At 42.3% G+C, this 17,681-nt stretch overlaps 1 protein-coding gene across 4 annotated transcripts in view; it reads right to left on the reverse strand.

The window, feature by feature from the left end:
• LOC127577660 (Wilms tumor protein homolog) overlaps positions 1–17,681 on the reverse strand; it is an 83,567-nt gene that overhangs the window by 9,796 nt on the left and 56,090 nt on the right. For 2 of the 4 annotated variants that reach the window (XM_052029033.1, XM_052029035.1), the window contains exons 6-7: positions 4,036–4,125; positions 139–231 (exon numbers count right to left, since the gene is read on the reverse strand). In XM_052029033.1, coding sequence (XP_051884993.1) covers positions 139–231; positions 4,036–4,125 — 183 coding nt within the window. The remainder of the gene's footprint in view (positions 1–138; positions 232–4,035; positions 4,126–17,681) is intronic. The other 2 variants (XM_052029034.1, XM_052029036.1) reach the window with 1 other exon arrangement.

Raw genomic sequence — 17,681 nt, forward strand, 5'->3', positions numbered from 1 at the left:
TTAAACATTTTAGGTCCAAAAAGAACATTTAGTGCTCAAAGGGTTCAGGTATTACAAAAGTGGCAGATGAATATTAGCTGTTAAAACATTAATGTCTGCGACTAAGAAAGTAAAAGTCAAAAAAAATTGTTTACGCACTTGTTTTACCTGTATGAGTTCGGGTGTGAGTCTTTAAGTGGTCAGAGCGAGAGAATTTACGCTGACAGGTTTTACACTGGAATGGCTTTACCCCTAAGGGAGAACAAAGAGCAACATGATTTGAATCAGGTCGTCACGTTCACACACAGATACACAGTATAAGAGAGCTTGCTGAATGTACAATTAATGCCAATAACAGACACATCCTCTATCAGAGGAAATACAGGATAATATTCTTGCACTAATCATGAGTCTGGGCACAAGTAGACGCTGCAGTTGATAACATGCACTCACATACATGCTGTCATGCACCTCCTGAGAAGAACCATGAGGAGAGAGTAGCAAACTCCAGGACTACATTGTCCACTGGTAAATTGGTTCATTATTGTCACATGCACCAAGGTACAGTGAAAAACTTTGTTTTGCATGCCATCCATACAGATCATGTCAATAGCAAAAAAATGAATAGCAAACAGTTGGACAAGTACATGGATAGGAAAGGTTTAGAAGGATAGGGGCCAAATGTGGGCAGATGGGACTACTTTAGATGGGCATCTTGGTCGGCACGGACAAGTTGGGCTGAAGGGCCTGTTTCCATCTATAACTCTATGACTCTAAAAGACTGTAGATTGTGGAAATCTGAAATGAAAACAGAAAGTGTTGGAAACACTCAGTAGGTCAGGCAGCATCTGTGGTAAGGGAAACAGAGTTAACGTCTCCGGTTGTAACCATTCATTAGAACTGACCAGTTGCAATACAACCTGAAAAAGCTGGTTATCTGAACTGAAGGTACTGAAGACTGCAACCTAATTAGTCATAAGATGCTACTCCTGGAACTTGGGATGGGCTTCGCTCTAGGAAGCCCAGACCATGAGCAGAGCAGATGCAGGGTGACACAATTTCAAGTCTCCTCTCCATCCCACTTCTATGACCTTTCTGTCCTTGGCCTCTTGCACTGTTCCAATGAAGCCCAATGTATCAGAACTGGTCAGCAGCCTGAAACATTAATCACTATTTCTCTCATCACATATACTGACTGATGTGCTGAGATTTTCCAACATTCTCTGCTTTTATTTGATTTGGAAGGTTGGTTTCCCAGTTATTGGCAGCTGGTCAGTAGTACATAGAGTTATACAGCACGGAAACAGGCCCTTTGGCCCAATTCGTCCAGGCTGACCAAGCTGTCCATCTGAGCTAATCCCATTTGCCTGCATTTAGCCCATATCCCTCTAAGCCTTTCCTACCATGTACCTGTCTAAGTGTCTCTTAAACATTCTAAGCTGTAAACATTTTCACTACTCTGTGTGAAAAAGTTGCTGCTCAGATGCCTTTTAAATCTTTCCCCTCTCACCTTAGATCTACGTCCTCTAGTTTTAGACTCCCCTATGCCGGGAAAAAGACTGTGACAATCCACCTTCTCTATGCCCCTCATAATGTTATAAACCTCTAGCAGGTCACCCCTCAGCCTCCCATGCTCCAGGGGAAAAAGTCCCAGCCTGTCCAGCCTCTCCTTAGAACTTAAGCCCTCCAGTCCCAGTAACATCCTTGTGACTCTTTCCTGCACCCTTTCCAGCTTAATGACATCTTTTCTATAGCTGGGCGACCAGAACTACACACAATACTCCAAGTCTGGTCTCACTAGCTACTTGTACAATTGCAACATAATGTCCCAGCTCCTGTACTCAATGCAAGCAAGCTTGCCAAATGCCTTGTTTGCTACCCTGTCTACCTGTGTTGCCACTTTCAGGGAACTATTTACCTGCACCTCTGCGTCCCTCTGTTCTACAACACTCTTCAGGGCCCTGCCATTTACTTTGTAATAGCCCTGGTTTAACCTACCAAAATGCAACACCTCGCACTTGTCTGAGTGAAATTCCATTTGCCATTCCTGCATCCAGATCCTGTTGTAAATGCTGGTGCCTCACAGCTCCAGGGATCCGTGTTTGATGCTTTGTTGGGTGCTTTCTGTGTGGGGCCTGCATTCCCACTCCATGACAGAGTGGCTTTTCTCCGGGTGCTCCAGTTTCCTCCCACATCCCAAAGACGTGCTGGCAGATAAACTGGCTATTATAAATCACTACTTAGGGTAGATTAATGGCAAAAAGAACTAAAGGGAAGTTGATGGGCATGTGTGAAGTTGAAGGGATAAAGGGAACTAAGCAAAGGGAGAATGGGACTAATGGGATTGTTTCCTGGGAGAAACATGATGGGCCAAATGGCCTCCTTTAGTGTTGTTATACGACAAATTCATGTATAATGACAGCATCACATTGCTCTGAGGTTCAGTTCCACTGAAGCCAGAAAGTCATTTCAAGCAAAGGCCATTTGACCTATCAAGTGTGTGCTGAAAATTAATTTAAATTCCACATCAGCTCTGGAGAGATTTGAACCCACAGCTTAGGATCATCAAACCAGGCTTCGCACATCCTCTTGCAGTGATGTAATCACTGCACCACCATACTTAATTCGGCATTAAAACTGAACGCAGTGCAGAGTACAGCACAGTTCCACCCTTAAACACTATGTTTAACTCTACCAACTAGGTGTGACTTTTAATGCAAACCTCCTCTTCCATCTCAGTCATTTATTTGCTCCTGTGTTTCTCTCTGAGCCTCCTTCCTTCCCCGCCCTTTCTTCACATCATGCTTTTCTCCAAACTTTTCCTCTGAAATACTAATTCTCCTGCCTGCGATGCTGCTTGTGAAGGGTTTCCAGAAGTAGATGGGCAGGCACGGTAGTGTGGCGGTTAGTGTAACGCTTTACAGCGCCAGTGACTCGGGTTCAATTCCACCCACTGTCTGTAAGGAGTTTGTATGTTCTCCCCGTGTCTGCGCGGGTTTCCTCCGGGTGCTCCGGTTTCCTCCCACATTCCAAAGACGTACGGGTTAGGAGGTAGTGGGTATGCTATGTTGGCGCCGGAAGCGTGGCAATACTTGTGGGCTGCCTCCAGAACCCTCTGCGCAAAAGATGCATTTCACTGTGTGTTTCGATGTGACTAATAAAGATATCTTATCTTAGTTTTTATTTTTAGTTCAGATTTGCAGCATCTGCAGTATTTTGCTTCTGCAAGTTCCCTTCTGGGTCCATGTGATCTCCTGAACTGGTTTCAATGGCCTGATGGCTCGGAGTGGCATTTGGCAGAGTAACAGACAGTCTGCTGGAGGGACTCAGTGAGTCGAGCAGCATCTGTGGGAGGATAGGTACTGATGACATTTCGGGTCTAAAGTCCTGATACAGGCAAAATATCGACAATTCTTCCCCTCCCCACAGATGCTGCTCGACCTGCTGAGTTCCTCCAGCAGACTGTTTGTTGCTCCAGATTCGAGCATCTGCAGTCTCTTGTGTCTCAATTTTCCGGAGTATACCTCATTTTGTTTCCTCATTTTTGTGTGTTTTCTCCCCTCTCCCAATATCGTGGCACTTAGCCCTCTCCCTGTTGTCTCTTCCGAGTGTGGATGTCAGGAAGAATGGGCGCCATCATCCCATACGACATCAAAAGAGGCTATTCATCCCATCTAGTTTGTGCCAGCTCTCAGAGCAACCCCATCAATCCCATTCTCCCTGCTGATTTCCCTGTACCTTATTCTCTCTCACGTGCCTGTCGACTCCTCCCTAGTTCTCTTGGCACCCATCTACACATGTAGCCAATTCACCTACCAACATGTCTTTGGCATGTGGGAAGAAACCCAGATGAAAGCCAAGCGATCATAGGGAGAACATGCAAGCTCCACACAGACAGCACCTGAGCTCAGAATCAAACCTGGGCTGCTGGATCTGGTTGCATCACTGTGGTGTCTTGGTGTGACATCAGGTCAGAAGTGGGTCAGAGAACCAACTGCTCTCAACTGGTAGCCCTTAGTTCAGTGTATAACATCTTCAGTGCCAACTTATTCTTACCAGTGTGTCTTCGCTGGTGTCGTTTCAGCTGATCTGAACGGGAGAATCTTCGTCCACAGTCCTTGAAATCACACTGGTAAGGCTTCTCACCTTATCAGAAATAAATAAAGATTGGTTACGCTTCACGGTTGTTATCTGAACAATGTGCTTAAACGTGACTGAATTGTTAACTGTTTCTATCTCCACAAATGCTGCCTGACTTGCTGAGTGTTTCTTGTCATTTTATTTCCAATTTCCAGCTCCTGTTACATTTTGCATTTGGGCTACTTGAAGTTTATTCACTGCTAGGCTTATGATATTGTAACAATAACTTAGTGTTTCAGAAATAAACAAAGGCATTTTAAAAGAAATGTACATGACATAGAGAGAGAGAGGCTCCAAGATTTAAAACACAGGGAACTCTAGAGATTTAAACAAACCAATGTCATAGAGTCATAGAGTAATACAGCACAGATACAGGCCCTTCAGCCCAACTCGTCCATGCCAACCATGGTGCCCACCAAGCTGGTCCCATTTGCCTGCGTTTGGCCCATATCCTTCTAAACCCCTCCTATCCATGTACTTATCCAAATATCTTTTGAATGCTGTTATTGCACCTGCCTCAACCACTTCCTCTGGCAGGTCATTCCATAAACCCACCAACCTCTGCGTGAAGAAGTTGCACCTCAGGACTCTTTTAAATCTTTCACCTCTCACTTTAAACCTGTGGCCTCTAGTTTTAGATTCCCCTACCCTGGGAAAAAGACTGTGAACATTCATATTATCTACGTCCATGATTTTATACACCTTTATAAGGGTCCTTAATGATGAATGCTGCCTTCTTGAGGCACCGCCTCTAGAAGATGTCCTCGATGGCGGAGAGGGTCGTCCTCTATAAGGTCATCCTTACTGTATGTTGGCTGCTATGAGGCAGCGGGAAGTATAGACGGAGTCAATGGAAGGGAGGCTGGTTTGTGAGGAATTTCAGGACTCTTCAGAGTGTGTATGCTGCTCTCAAACTGATTCTCAGCATTGGAGTCTGCTGAGAGTAACACACTTCGAAGGAATGTAGTCTAGACCATGTTACTAATGGAAAAGGCTCTACACAAGTAGGATGAGTAAGTGTTACAGGACATTCCACATTTAAGGGGCAGACAGACACTTCTTTAACCATTGTGAGTCACCTATAGAGTGGTGCCTCTTTGGTGCTGGAGTAAAAGATGTCATAGAGAGGGTGCAGAACATTCTGGAGTGGGGAGAGAGTGAGACAGCACATTGAGGGGGCAGGTATTGAAGTCCATTAGGCAGACTTTCAGGAGCTTAGCTGGAAGTTGAGAAAGTAGGACCTTGAAAATAGTGATCTCTGTGTTACGTCCAGTATCAGGTGGCAACAAGAGTAGAAATCGGAGGATGGGTAATGTGTTAAAGCCTGGTGCACGAGGGAAGACTTCATATTCATGGGGAACTGAGACTAAGTCTGCAGCGGGAGCAGAAAGGGGAGGTGGCACCTCAACAAGAGTGGGGCAGGGATGTTCACCGGAGTAGGTAGAGAGGTGGCTCTGGCTGGGCAGCAGCACATAGAAATAGGAAAGAGAAATACAGTGCATAAAAGAGTCAGAACATTGAACAGTATCAGGGATTAGATAGAAACAGATTGAGGACTACAAGGAAAACAAAGGCAGATTGAGAATGCATTACAGAAATGCAGAGTTTGGTGAATATGTCAGTCATGGATAAGGTTCTGGAAATAATAATCAGGGGGAGAAAAGGGAGTTGCAGAGGTTTGAGTTAATTAAGGAGAACCAGCAAGGTAGATTGTGTTTGACTAACCTAACTGAATTTTTTGATGAAGGAAGAGAAGAATTATTTGAAGAAAATGCAGTGGATGTTGTTTACATAGATTTAAAGTAAGTGTTTGACAAAATACTGGATAAAGGTAGTGACACGACATACTGAAAGTAGTCAGCAAAGCATAAGGGGTCCTGAGCACAACAGAGGTATTGAGCACCAAAGGAGGAGATCTTTTAGGAGTTTAAGGAGATTTGGTATGTCACCAAAGACTTTTGCAGATTTCTACAGATGTACAGTGGAGAGCATTCTGACTGGTTGCATCACCGCCTGGTAAGGAGGCTCCAATGCGCGGGATCAGAAGAGGCTGCAGAGGGTTGTAGACTCAGCCAGCTCCATCACGGCACAACCCTCCCCACCATCGAGGACATCTTCAAGAGGCGGTGCCTCAAGAAGGCGGCATCCATCATTAAGGGCCCTCACCATCCGGGACATGCCCTCTTCATGTTACTACCATCGGGAAGGAGGTACAGGAGCCTGAAGACCCACACTCAATGATTCAGGAACAGCTTCTTCCCCTCCGTCATCAGATTTCAGAACAGTCCATGACCCTATGAACACTACCTCATTATTCCTTTTTTGCACTATTTATTTATTTTTGTAACTTATAGTAATTCTTATGTCTTTACGTCTCGCACTGTACTGCTGCTGCAAAACAACAAATTTCATGATATACGTCAGTGATAATAAACCTGATCCTGATTCTAAGCAAGCAAGTTAAGTTGAACCTTTATAAAACTCCGGTTCGGCAATATCTGGAGAATTGAATCCAGTTCTGGTCACCAAACCTTAGGAAGGATGTGAAGGTCCCAGAGAGAGTGCAGTGGAGATTTACCAGAATGCTTTCAGGGATGAGGGATTTTAGCTCCAAAGTTAGAAGGGAGAAGCTGGAGTTGTACTTGAAACAAAGGTGGGCAAAGAAAAATGAGAAGACATGTAGGGAGATGTGAAGAAGAACTTGCTTCTACTTGCTGCCTCGGGAGCTGGTAGTTGAAGAGATAATTAATGATGTCAGAAGGAAATTAGAAAAGCACTTGAAGCAAGTAAATGAAGGGCAGTAAATGAAGTAAATGAATGGTGAAGGGGGAGGAATAGGAGAATACAACTGAGTGGATGGCTTTATAAAAAGCCAGCACAAAGTAGATGGGCTGAAAGACCTCATTCTGTGATGCGGTGACTCTATGACTCTAAAATGACCACTGAGCCACATGGAAGGAGATGTTAGGACAGAAGAGCAAATGCTCGGTCAAAGAGAAAGATTTTAAGCAGGGTCTTAAATGAGGAGGAGGGTTGTGGTGAGAGAGGACAATGCAGGGATTGTGTTTGGCAGCTAAGAGCACGGACTGCTGAACTGGGCGATGAACGAACGATGAGCAAATGGCCGGGGTTGTATTCACAGGTTTTAGACTATCGACAAGTAAAACTCCAATAATCTGACACCCTTGGGTGCTTTTGGTGATGTCAAGCCAGCAGATTTTCCAAACTATTGGATGTTACTCCTATTAACACCCAAACACACTTCTATTTCACTTGTTGTACATGTTACACAGTGGTATGATAAATTCTCCAGTGAACCAGCGAGTTGAAAGGGAGTGGGGAATATACAAGCACTCCATACCTTGAGTTCGGACACGTTTCTGACCCCCAGTGTTCTGGACTCCAGTCCCAGTTCTAGCCACCCCTTGTCGCACAGTCTGGATGCAGGTCTGCTCTGCAGTCCAGATGAAGGGTCTCAATGTGAAACATTGACTGTCCATTTCCCTCCATAGATGCTGCCTGACCCTCTGTGTGTTGCTCCAGGTCTACTCTGTTCTCACACCTCGCTTCACCTTGAACCCCCAGCCCACTTTCTGGATTAATACCAGGCGTCCAGAGTGCAAGTGGGGCGTGTAGCCAGATGCCTGGATTATCAGGATTTCTGAACAATCTGATGCCAGATTACTGGAGTTTGGGAAAGGATGAAGCCATGCAGGAATTATAACAGGACAGAAGTGCGTAGCAGGGTATGAACAGGAACTTAAATTTGCTGTCATTTAGAGGGGCAGATGATCAAGTCATTAATGTTGATTTTAACATGGAAAGATAAAACTAAGCTCTTTCTGAAAATGTTCTCAGTATCATTAGATAGCATTGGAAGCTTGGAATGCTTGCAAACACATGAGAACAATCATTTATAATATTCATCACTAATACATCCATTAGTTCTAATACGACTAATATTCACATTAGCCTTGCAGGAAGCAGCACTTGTTAATGCATTTCCAATACTGACGTATGATAGCCATAATGTACTAGGTGTAGTTTAGTTGTTAGTAGAATTAACCCCAAGGCAGATCAATACTGGCTCTAGAGATCTGGTATTCCACTGTAGTGTGAAGGGGTCTATACTGTTGGAGGGCAATATTTTGGATGGACCATTGAGTAGCTAGATTTGAAAAGTTACATGAAGATATTGTGAAGAAGAGCAGGCAAGTTATTGTCTCAGCCAGGCCAGTGCTTAACCACTATTAGGACTGAAAGGTCTAATCACTGCTTTCATTGCTATATGTGGGTTCTTACTGTGCATGCATTTAACAGAAAGCATAGAACAGTATAGCAGAACAGGCCCTTCAGCCCACGATGTTGTGCCGATCTAATTAAGCTAATGACACCTAATCCCTTCTGCCTGCATCTGGTCCATATCTCTCCATTCTCTACAAACTCGTCCGTATCTAAGAGCCCCTTGAATGCTCCACCACCACCCCTGGCAGTGCGTTCCAGGTACCCACCACTCTGTGTGTAAATAAAAACTTGCCCCGCACATCTCCTTTGAACTATCTCCCTCCCACCTTAAATGAGACATTTTGACCCTGAGAAAAAGATACCGGCTGTCTATTCTATCTATGCCTCTCATAATTTTAGAAACCTCTATTAGGTCTCCCCTCTGCCTCTGCTGCTCCAGAGAAAACAACCCTAGTTTGTCCAACCTCTCCTTATAGCACCTGCCCTCTTATCCAGGAAGCATCCCGGTGAACCTCTTCTGCACCCTCTCCTTCCTATAATAGCCTCCACATCCTTCCTATAATGGGGCGACCAGAACTGAATGCAATACTCCAGATGCGGCCTAAACATTGGCCACTACGTTTCATACATTACAGCAGAAGCCGCACTTCAAAGGTCCCTCATTCGTAGCAAAATGTTTTAAGACATCCTGAAGTCACGAAAGTTAATATATAAATCAGAATAGAGTATACCCCAAGCTGCCTTACTTTTTTTTTCATCTGCACGTTTAGATAATTTACAGCCCATGAAGTTCAACTGAAGTGATCTATGTCAATGTGGCCTCCTCCCATTGTTCACTCGGCCTATTAATATTGCTTTATTCTCCCTCTTGCTCCCATCTACCTTCTCCTTGAGGCTATCTCTGCTGGTCACCTTACCTACTCCTTGTGTCCTCCTGGCGGTGTGTTAAGAGTTAAATGGTTGCATTTGTTTGATTGTAAAAACACGCAAAATCGTAGCCACATGCAACCGGGGAAAGTAGCAGGGGCTTGGGGGTTCGTGCAACATTTCAGTGTCGCTTCAGCTTAATTGATATCATGTTGTCTACTGAAACTGCCACTGGTGCTGAAAATGGTCAATTACACTCTGACCACAGAACCTCCTCCAGGAATTGTAGCTCTTTGCAGGAACTAATCTCTGGGGGTCGAGTTAGTCTTTGACATATTAAAACAAATTCTGGTGGTACAATGCGGCAACAAAAAAATAAAGTCTTTGTTAAAAGGAAAGTTAATGCTCAAGAAATGTTCCTGCAATTAAAACGGTTTGAATTAATACGTATCTTTGATTCTCCAACATTTTAGTAAAGCCATATGTTTTAGATATCAGAATGAAGTAAAAAGGTTATGGATTGAATTAAAACTTGGAAGATAATGTATGTCCTTTTTTTTAAGTATTATTTAAGTGTTCATGTTTTAAAACATCTGGCTTAGGCTGTGTCAGATGTTATGCTTGGCTATCGTATGCAATATCTCAAGACAACCTGACATGTGCTCACTGCTGTCTTCAGCCCCTGACAGCATTGCCTTCAAGGTTCAGCTCTTTCTGATGTGTTTTTGCAGCAACCAAATGTCAATTGTAGGTCAATTTCACTAAAGCAGAGTCCAAAAAGAAAAGCTTTCATAAACCCAGGTGGGATGACTTTTAACATGGGGATCAGGTGGTACTCTTTAAATAATCTTCCAGTAAAAATAAATTAACCACAAGTTTCTTGTTGGATGAGACGTACCAAGAGATGCAGAGAATAGATGGGCCTGAATATAGATTGGCCGTGATCTAGTTGAGTGGCTTGATGGGCTTATTGGCCTTTCCCTGTTGTTAACTTCATAAAGTTTCCATTTTCCTATTGGCACTTTGCTTCTGATTTATATTTTGATATGGACCCAGTGCAAAAGGGGTATGAAATAGGATGACAACATTTTAAGAAACAGATGTGTGTTGGCCTCATCCAAAAAAGAGGAAGTAAGCACATCCAAATGCTGCCATCATCTGCAAACACTCCGATTCACAATAGCTGCTTCAAAGAAAACGTCTATGGGATCTTTGTGGAGGATTTATTTCTATTTTGTTTGGTCCCACTGCATCTCTGAAGACATCATCTGACAATCCTATGGAATTTTAACTAAAACTGCAGTCCCATCCATTTCTACAATCCTGCAGAAGGATTTTGCTTCGAATGACAAATTGCCCTCCCGTTTCAACAGCTCTTGGTGCTCGCTCACAACTGTCCCGGGTCTGTTCAAAGTGAGTTTCTCTCCCTTCAAGAGGAGGGTGGGGAGTTGGTTGGGGGATGCGGGGGTGGGGGGGGTAAGATTTAGAGGAACTGCTATTGAGAGAGGCAAACATATGGGAGGGGCTTTGAGAACGGGTCCATAAAGGTGGACTCCAGGGAGGTGATAGAGTCCTTTGTTGTGGGGGGAGAGCAGTGGTTGGACCCCTTAATATGGGGTCAGGTGGAAAGACTTCAACCATCTCCACAATCGTGCACCTTGCTAATCTTCATGACTGTAATATGTTCCTTCTGAACATGGCAGCATGCAAATAGGATCTTATCTTGGCATCACATAGAACATAGAACAGTACAGCACAGTACAGGCCCTTCAGCCCATGATGTTGTGCCAACCCACATAAACCTTATCCCCATTCAATCTAGCCCCCTCTCTACTTCACCTCCCATAACCCTCTATTTTTCTTTCATCCATGTGCCTATCTAGTAGTCTTTTAAATGACCCAATCGTAGTCTTTTAAATGCCCCTACCAACACCTCGCCCATTGATTCCTTAACATCTTAAAATCTATCTCAGCTTTAAATATACTTAATGACTCAGTTTCCACAGCAGTCTGGGTTAGACATTTATAAAGGTTCACTGAGAAAAAAAACTTCCTGTTCATTTCAGAGTTAAATGACCAATCCCTTAACCTGAAGCTATGTCCCCTCTAGATGTAGATTCCTCCATGTGTCGAATCTTCCTCTCAGCTTTATCCCTGTGAACTTTCCTCTGGATCTTATACTTTGCAATAAGATCATCTCTCATTCTTCTAAATTCTCAAAAGTATGAGCCCGATCTGCTTTACCTTTCCTTGTAAAATAATCCCCTCATACCTGGAATCAATCTAGTAAATGTTTTCTGCACTGCCTCCAAGGCAAATATATCCTTCCTGAAATAACGAGACCAAAACTGTACCCAGTATTCCAGATGTGGTCTTACCAAAGTCCTGAACAATTGTAACAAGAATTTACTTTTGTATTCCATCCCCTTTGCAATGAAGGCCATTATTCCACTTACCATCCTGATTACTTGCTGTACTTGTGATCAATTTTAGGCCCCGTATCTAAGTAAAGATGTGCTAGCGCAGGAGACGGTCCAGAGGAGGTTCACAAGAATGATCCCAGGAATGAAAGGCTTAACATATGAGGAGTGTTTGATGTCTCTGGGCCTGTACTCATTGGAGTTCAGAAGGATGAGGGGGGGATCTCATTGAAACCTATTGGATACTGAAAGGCCTGGATGGAGTGGATGTGGAGAGGATGGTTCCAGTAGTGGGAGAGTCTGGGATTTGAGGGCACAGCCTCAGAATAAAGGGATGTCGCTTTACAACTGAGATGAGGAGGAATTTCTTCAGCCAGCGGGTGGTGAATCTGTGGAAGTCATTGTCACAGAGGGCTGTGGAGGTCAAGTCATTGGGTGTATTTAAGGCAGAGATTGATAGGTTCTTGACTGGTAAGAGGGTTAGGGGAGGTTACAGGGAGAAGGCGGGAGAATGGGGTTGAAAAAAATCAGCCATGATTGAATGGCAGAAAAAACTTGATGGGCCAAATGGCCTAATTCTGCTCCTATATCCTATGGTCTTATGGTCTTACTTGGATTCTGTGTGGTCAGTAATGGCATTGAGTGACTTAGGGCAAAGTAACATGGAGAGGGGTAAAGTAGGTGTTAACCCCCTTATTAACATTCCCAGATGTTGGTAAAGTATGTTCAAAGTAGCCTTCATAGGGAAATGTACCATCTCTGGGAATATCTGGTCCATGACAACTCAAAGCAGAGAAGAAGCCTTTGGGATAGTATAGAGAATCCCGAGACTATGCACTGGAGAAAGGAGTGCACCACCTCACAAAACCCACACCTACCCCCTTGAGGGCACCTCCTGCCCCATCTGTGGCAGTTCCAACACTGACTTCATCAGCCACCTCAGAACCCACCAAACCAGGTCACCCTCAATCTCTTGGAACTGCCCAAAAACAAGAAAGTCTCATCAAGCAGAGGTGCAGTTTCTGGTTGGATGAGTACATGTGCTTCCTGTGCTTTCATTTTGGGACTTTAATAGGCCACATCGGACTGAAGCAGTGGGAGTCAGATGCAGGTCACTCTGTGCTGGGAGGTGTGGTAATCTGACCTCGTGGAAATGATCTCAATGGATCAGATGTGGATTCATTCCACTGTTCCTGAAGTGGATCCAAGGGGAATTTTTATCACATTTTGTGTTATCATTCAAATATTATTCATGTCTTTAAACTTGTCCCAGAACTATACACATTCTTTCATCATTTGCTGGATACGTTTATATTTTTGATCAGTTTTGCAGCCACACCAAGCTCAGTTTATGCTTATCTCCTCTACCAGTGACCTTGAAACAAGGCTTGTGCACGGCTACAGAGTCAGGGCTAAGGCCTTGAGGTTCAAAAAAAAGGAAGAACAATTGTCAATCTGTGTGTGACACTTGTCCCACTCATGCGACTAATATAGAAATAATATTCTGTTCCATAGCCAAAGCCACTGGAAGGATATCAAATTTCCTTTGGAACTGCTTAAGATGCATATTTATCCTAGATTTTCATCATGAACTTCCATCTCACAGTAAAATTCCAATGGATTTCCTGAAAGCAAATAGTGGTGCCAAAATTTTGATTCAAAATCATGGAACAAAAAGGAACGTTTACCCCTCATGCCTGTTCTAGCTCTGTGGAATAAAAATCAACTGAGATCACTTGCTTTCTCTGTTTTTTCTGCTCACTGTTAATATATTTCTCTTTCAAATATTAAGCTGCTTTAGAAATAAAAGATAGATTTTGAATCAATCTTTTGTTTCTTAAAATTCATGTCGTGATCTGAAAATTTCTTTTGTTAAAACAATTCTCTAATCTCTCTCTTGCTTCTTAAGTTAATGTCCTCTAGTTACATTCTCACTGACCAATAGTATTTTCCCCAATTTGGCTTGTCATTAAATATTGCAAAAGGCAATGCCTACAAATAAAATGTTTTATTATATAACCTTTTTCATATTTCAACAGTACCCATGACAGCAGTCTTAATGAGATACTTTTTTTTGTGATAACTTCGGAATAATGCTAACAATCGGAGGATTCACACGCTCTACAAAAGACAGAACCTTCAAAAACATCAAGAACTTTAACCTTGGAGCAAGCAGGGCATCGCATCACCCCAACTATTCTATTTGTATGATTATTTTCTGTTTTTAAAAAAAGAGAAAAATGAAAACATTTTTTTGCAAAGAAGGAGGACCAATCGTCCTTCACAGTTAAAATTAAAAATAAACATTGGCTTGAGAATGGTCAAAAGTCACCAATAACTCAGGAGTGGAATGCAATTCTGACAGCTTCAAGAGGAAATGCCAACAACGTGTGGAAAAACATTCCCATAAAATCATCACTTTCTGGAACTGGTCGGGTCCAAACCTTCTGAGTGGATGGTGAAACATTTTGCTGATTACACAACAGTGGATAGACAGGAGTGAGGGACCAATTACACTGGAAGATCACACAGCAGCTAAAGTGTAAAACTTCTCAAATCAATCTCTCTTGACAGCACATTTTGTTCAAATTTACTATCAAATATCTTACAGATTCTATATCCAAGAGGGAAACCCTTGTTTAAAAACAGCTCTGATGTCTAAAACGACAGGGCATAGGTTTAAGGTGAGAGAGGAAAGATTTAAAGGGGACCTGAGGGGCAGGTTTTTCACACAGAGGGTGAGGTGGATATATCAAAAGACCTGCCAGAGGAAGTGGTAGAGGCGGGTACAATTACAATGTTTAAAAGATGTTTGGACAGGTACATGGATGAGAAAGGTTTAGAGGGATATGGGCCAAATGCGGGCAAATGGGACTAGCTCAAGAAGGCATGGACAAGTTGGGCTGAAGGGCCTGTTTCCATGATCTATGACTCTCCCTTTGATTTCTTGCTGACGATTTTAAGTCTGTGATTTCTGATCAACAAGAGTACATAATAGCTCACATCACAGCCCCAGCACTGGGATGTCCCAGTGGAAGCACCAAATTCTAGTGTCAGCTTAGATACATGTGAGTGGCAGCATCTTCTACTCTGTCTCAAGCCTTGCAGTGCACAGGCAGACTCCTCATTGATTCCGTATTTATATTTATTGTAAGGGGGTTGGATTTTAAAGATTGTTACAATGGTGAAATGACACCCTGAATACTGCATACTGTTGTGGTCCCTTTATTTAAGAAATGGAGCCGGTCAAGAAGTGGTTAACTGAGCTAAACCCAAAGATGAGAAGGTTGCTTTATCACAGCTACACTTGTTAGAAGTGTATTCTTTTAAATTTCGAGGAGTGATCTTATTGGAATGTATAAGATCCTGAGGGGGCATCACAGGAAAGATGTTGAGATATTTCCTTGATATAGTTTCAAGAGCAGGGGTGGTCATTTAAAACTGAGCTGCATAGGAATTTCTTCTGGTAAATCTCTGGAATTTCCTACCTGGAAGGGTTGAGGAGACTAGATCATTGGATGCATTTAAAGAGGTGGTAGATACATCGTTGAAAGATCAGTGAATTGAGGACTGTGGAACACTGGCGCAGAAAGGAAGTTAAGGCTTGGTGCAAATCAGCCATGATGCTACCGGAGGGTGGAGCAGGCTTAAGGGATCAGGTAGCCTACTCCTGCTCCTGTTTTCTTGCATTCTTGTGAGTCCAATTGGCCATTACAAATTTCCACAGCCTCTCCAGCTCACAGACCTGAACATCTGCCCTCCAGATTAAACCTGGAACAAAGATTACAGCCTCCATATGAATGAATGGGAGAAACCAGCTGACGGGGAAAAGGTAACTGGAGTTTCTTCTATTAGTTATTTGTTATTTTCTATGTTTTTCATTGTCTATTAGTGTGCAAATGAATTTTTGTGTTAAATGTTTGAAAGGTGTAATATTTTTAACATTTTAACAGATTATATGTAACTGAATAGTGTCCCTAAGAACAGTGATAGTTTTAACAGCTTATAAACCTGGGAGCCTAGCCACAATGGCTGTCGAAACCATTCTGTGAGTGCGACCATGGTGTGCACTGAGATAGCCCCCACCCTGCATTCCACCTTGCTCATGTGCTGGGAGATAAGTTCCCAGTGGAAGAATGAGCCAGGAGCTACCTTGAAACCAATCTCAAAGCAGTAGAAGGTCCACCTCAATAATTTCCCTACTGAATTTCTTTATAACTTAGAACCATTTGGTCAGATCTCCTTTTAGACTCTACTCAAAAGAGAAAGCTCATTGACAACACTGTGTCAACAAATGAGTTAGATGTGGGGCAGGGCACATACCTGGATTTTGACGAGTTGACAAACTCAATTTACTTAAAGAATAAATCCACTTAAAAAGCAGAGGAAACAAACTAATGAAAGGATCTACAGCAACGTCTCCCAATAAAACCAGGTAAGTTCTCCAGAAAGGCAGGGAGTGAAGTGTAGATATACACGAATAACGTGCTTCAATCTAATCTTGGCTAAATACAGCAACATGGTAAGCAGGTTCATCGATAGTGGAATTACCCAATCATGTCCATTTTGTCTTGGAATAATATTGTCAAATGTACCCATTTGATTTACAGACCTCTAACTTAGTGGTAACTAAAGTTTCTGATCTCTTAGATCAGTATGCTGAATAGTTTTACATCCAACCCAACTGTTGCGGAATATTAGCTGGATTCTTGTGCAGCCTAATTGGTGATTTCTGACTTGTTAGTCATTCTTTTAAGATGTTGACCTATTTGAAGCTTTCATGTGGTTCTTGGTCTGGAGATTCCTCTTTAATCTTGGACATGAGAATTTGCCATTGTTTTAATATATATGGATAGCTGTTTCAACTAATGTATGGCCAGTTTAAGACACTTGGCTTTACCAAATTCTGATTCATGACCACAGATTAATACAGTCACAGGAGGTTATAATCATAATCTCTTTTGGAGAAGAATGTATGCAAATTCCACATCTATACATATTTGCTTGTACATCTAGCCTATGTATGCAAATTCATAAGTGCAACTAACATATACGTATACAAAGGAAAGATGCATTTTAAGTGGTTTTGCAAAGCCAGAACATACTTGAGCCATTTACATCATAAATCACACAGGGAATGTTTTTAACCTGGGTTGTATATGATCAAACTATAAATATGTTCTTTATAAATGTGTTTATGATTTTATTATGCAGTGTGCACAGAAAAATCCCTCCATTATGCAAGTTCAAAGCACAAGGGTTACACACTGAAGCAACCTGCCCTAGAGTTATTTTTTTTAAATCGATAAATGTAATATCTGCAGCTTGTCAGCAAGCTTATTCCGCTTGCGTTTCCCACTGGAGTTCTTATTTCCTGTTACTGACAACGTTCTCCTATTCTTGCCAGTATTTATTATCAAGACTCTCATTGGGAAAATGTTGCTCAACTTGACAAGACGATCTTTCTCTTTTTTTTGTATGATTATGATATTAGATTTAAGTTGTAGCTCAAGTCAAGAGAGTGCTCTACCATTCAAAAAAAGTCTATTATATTGGTTAACAATCTTCCTGAACTGAGTACATAAAGGACAAATCTTGGCCAGTCATACAATATAATAAATTAGACTTCCTTTGGGGTTTAGAAGTTAGGGATTTTATAATTGGCAGGCATTTAAACCATTAATGGCCATAAGTTTTTAGACATTTGGCTAAGTTTCAAATAGGAAATTTGGATTTCAAGGTAATATGTCCCAAATCCCCCATATGGTGGAAGCAATTCTGGATAAATACCTTTATTCAGGAGGCAACCATAACTCACCCCCATCTTTGTCACTCATTCAGATATTTATTGCATTACCCCTAACAGATTCTACCTGGAAAGAATTGAATTATAACTGGGATAATAGTCCAAGAATAGAAGATGGAGTTGTTTTTGATGTCACCTTGTCCTCAGGATGCTGTATTCATCAAAATCTGATTCTGATTTTCAGGAGTGCTTCCCTAAACAACTGTTATAAATTGCATCCAGTG

The sequence above is a fragment of the Pristis pectinata genome, chromosome 14 (assembly GCF_009764475.1).
Source record: "Pristis pectinata isolate sPriPec2 chromosome 14, sPriPec2.1.pri, whole genome shotgun sequence".
Taxonomy (NCBI): Eukaryota; Metazoa; Chordata; class Chondrichthyes; order Rhinopristiformes; family Pristidae; genus Pristis; species Pristis pectinata.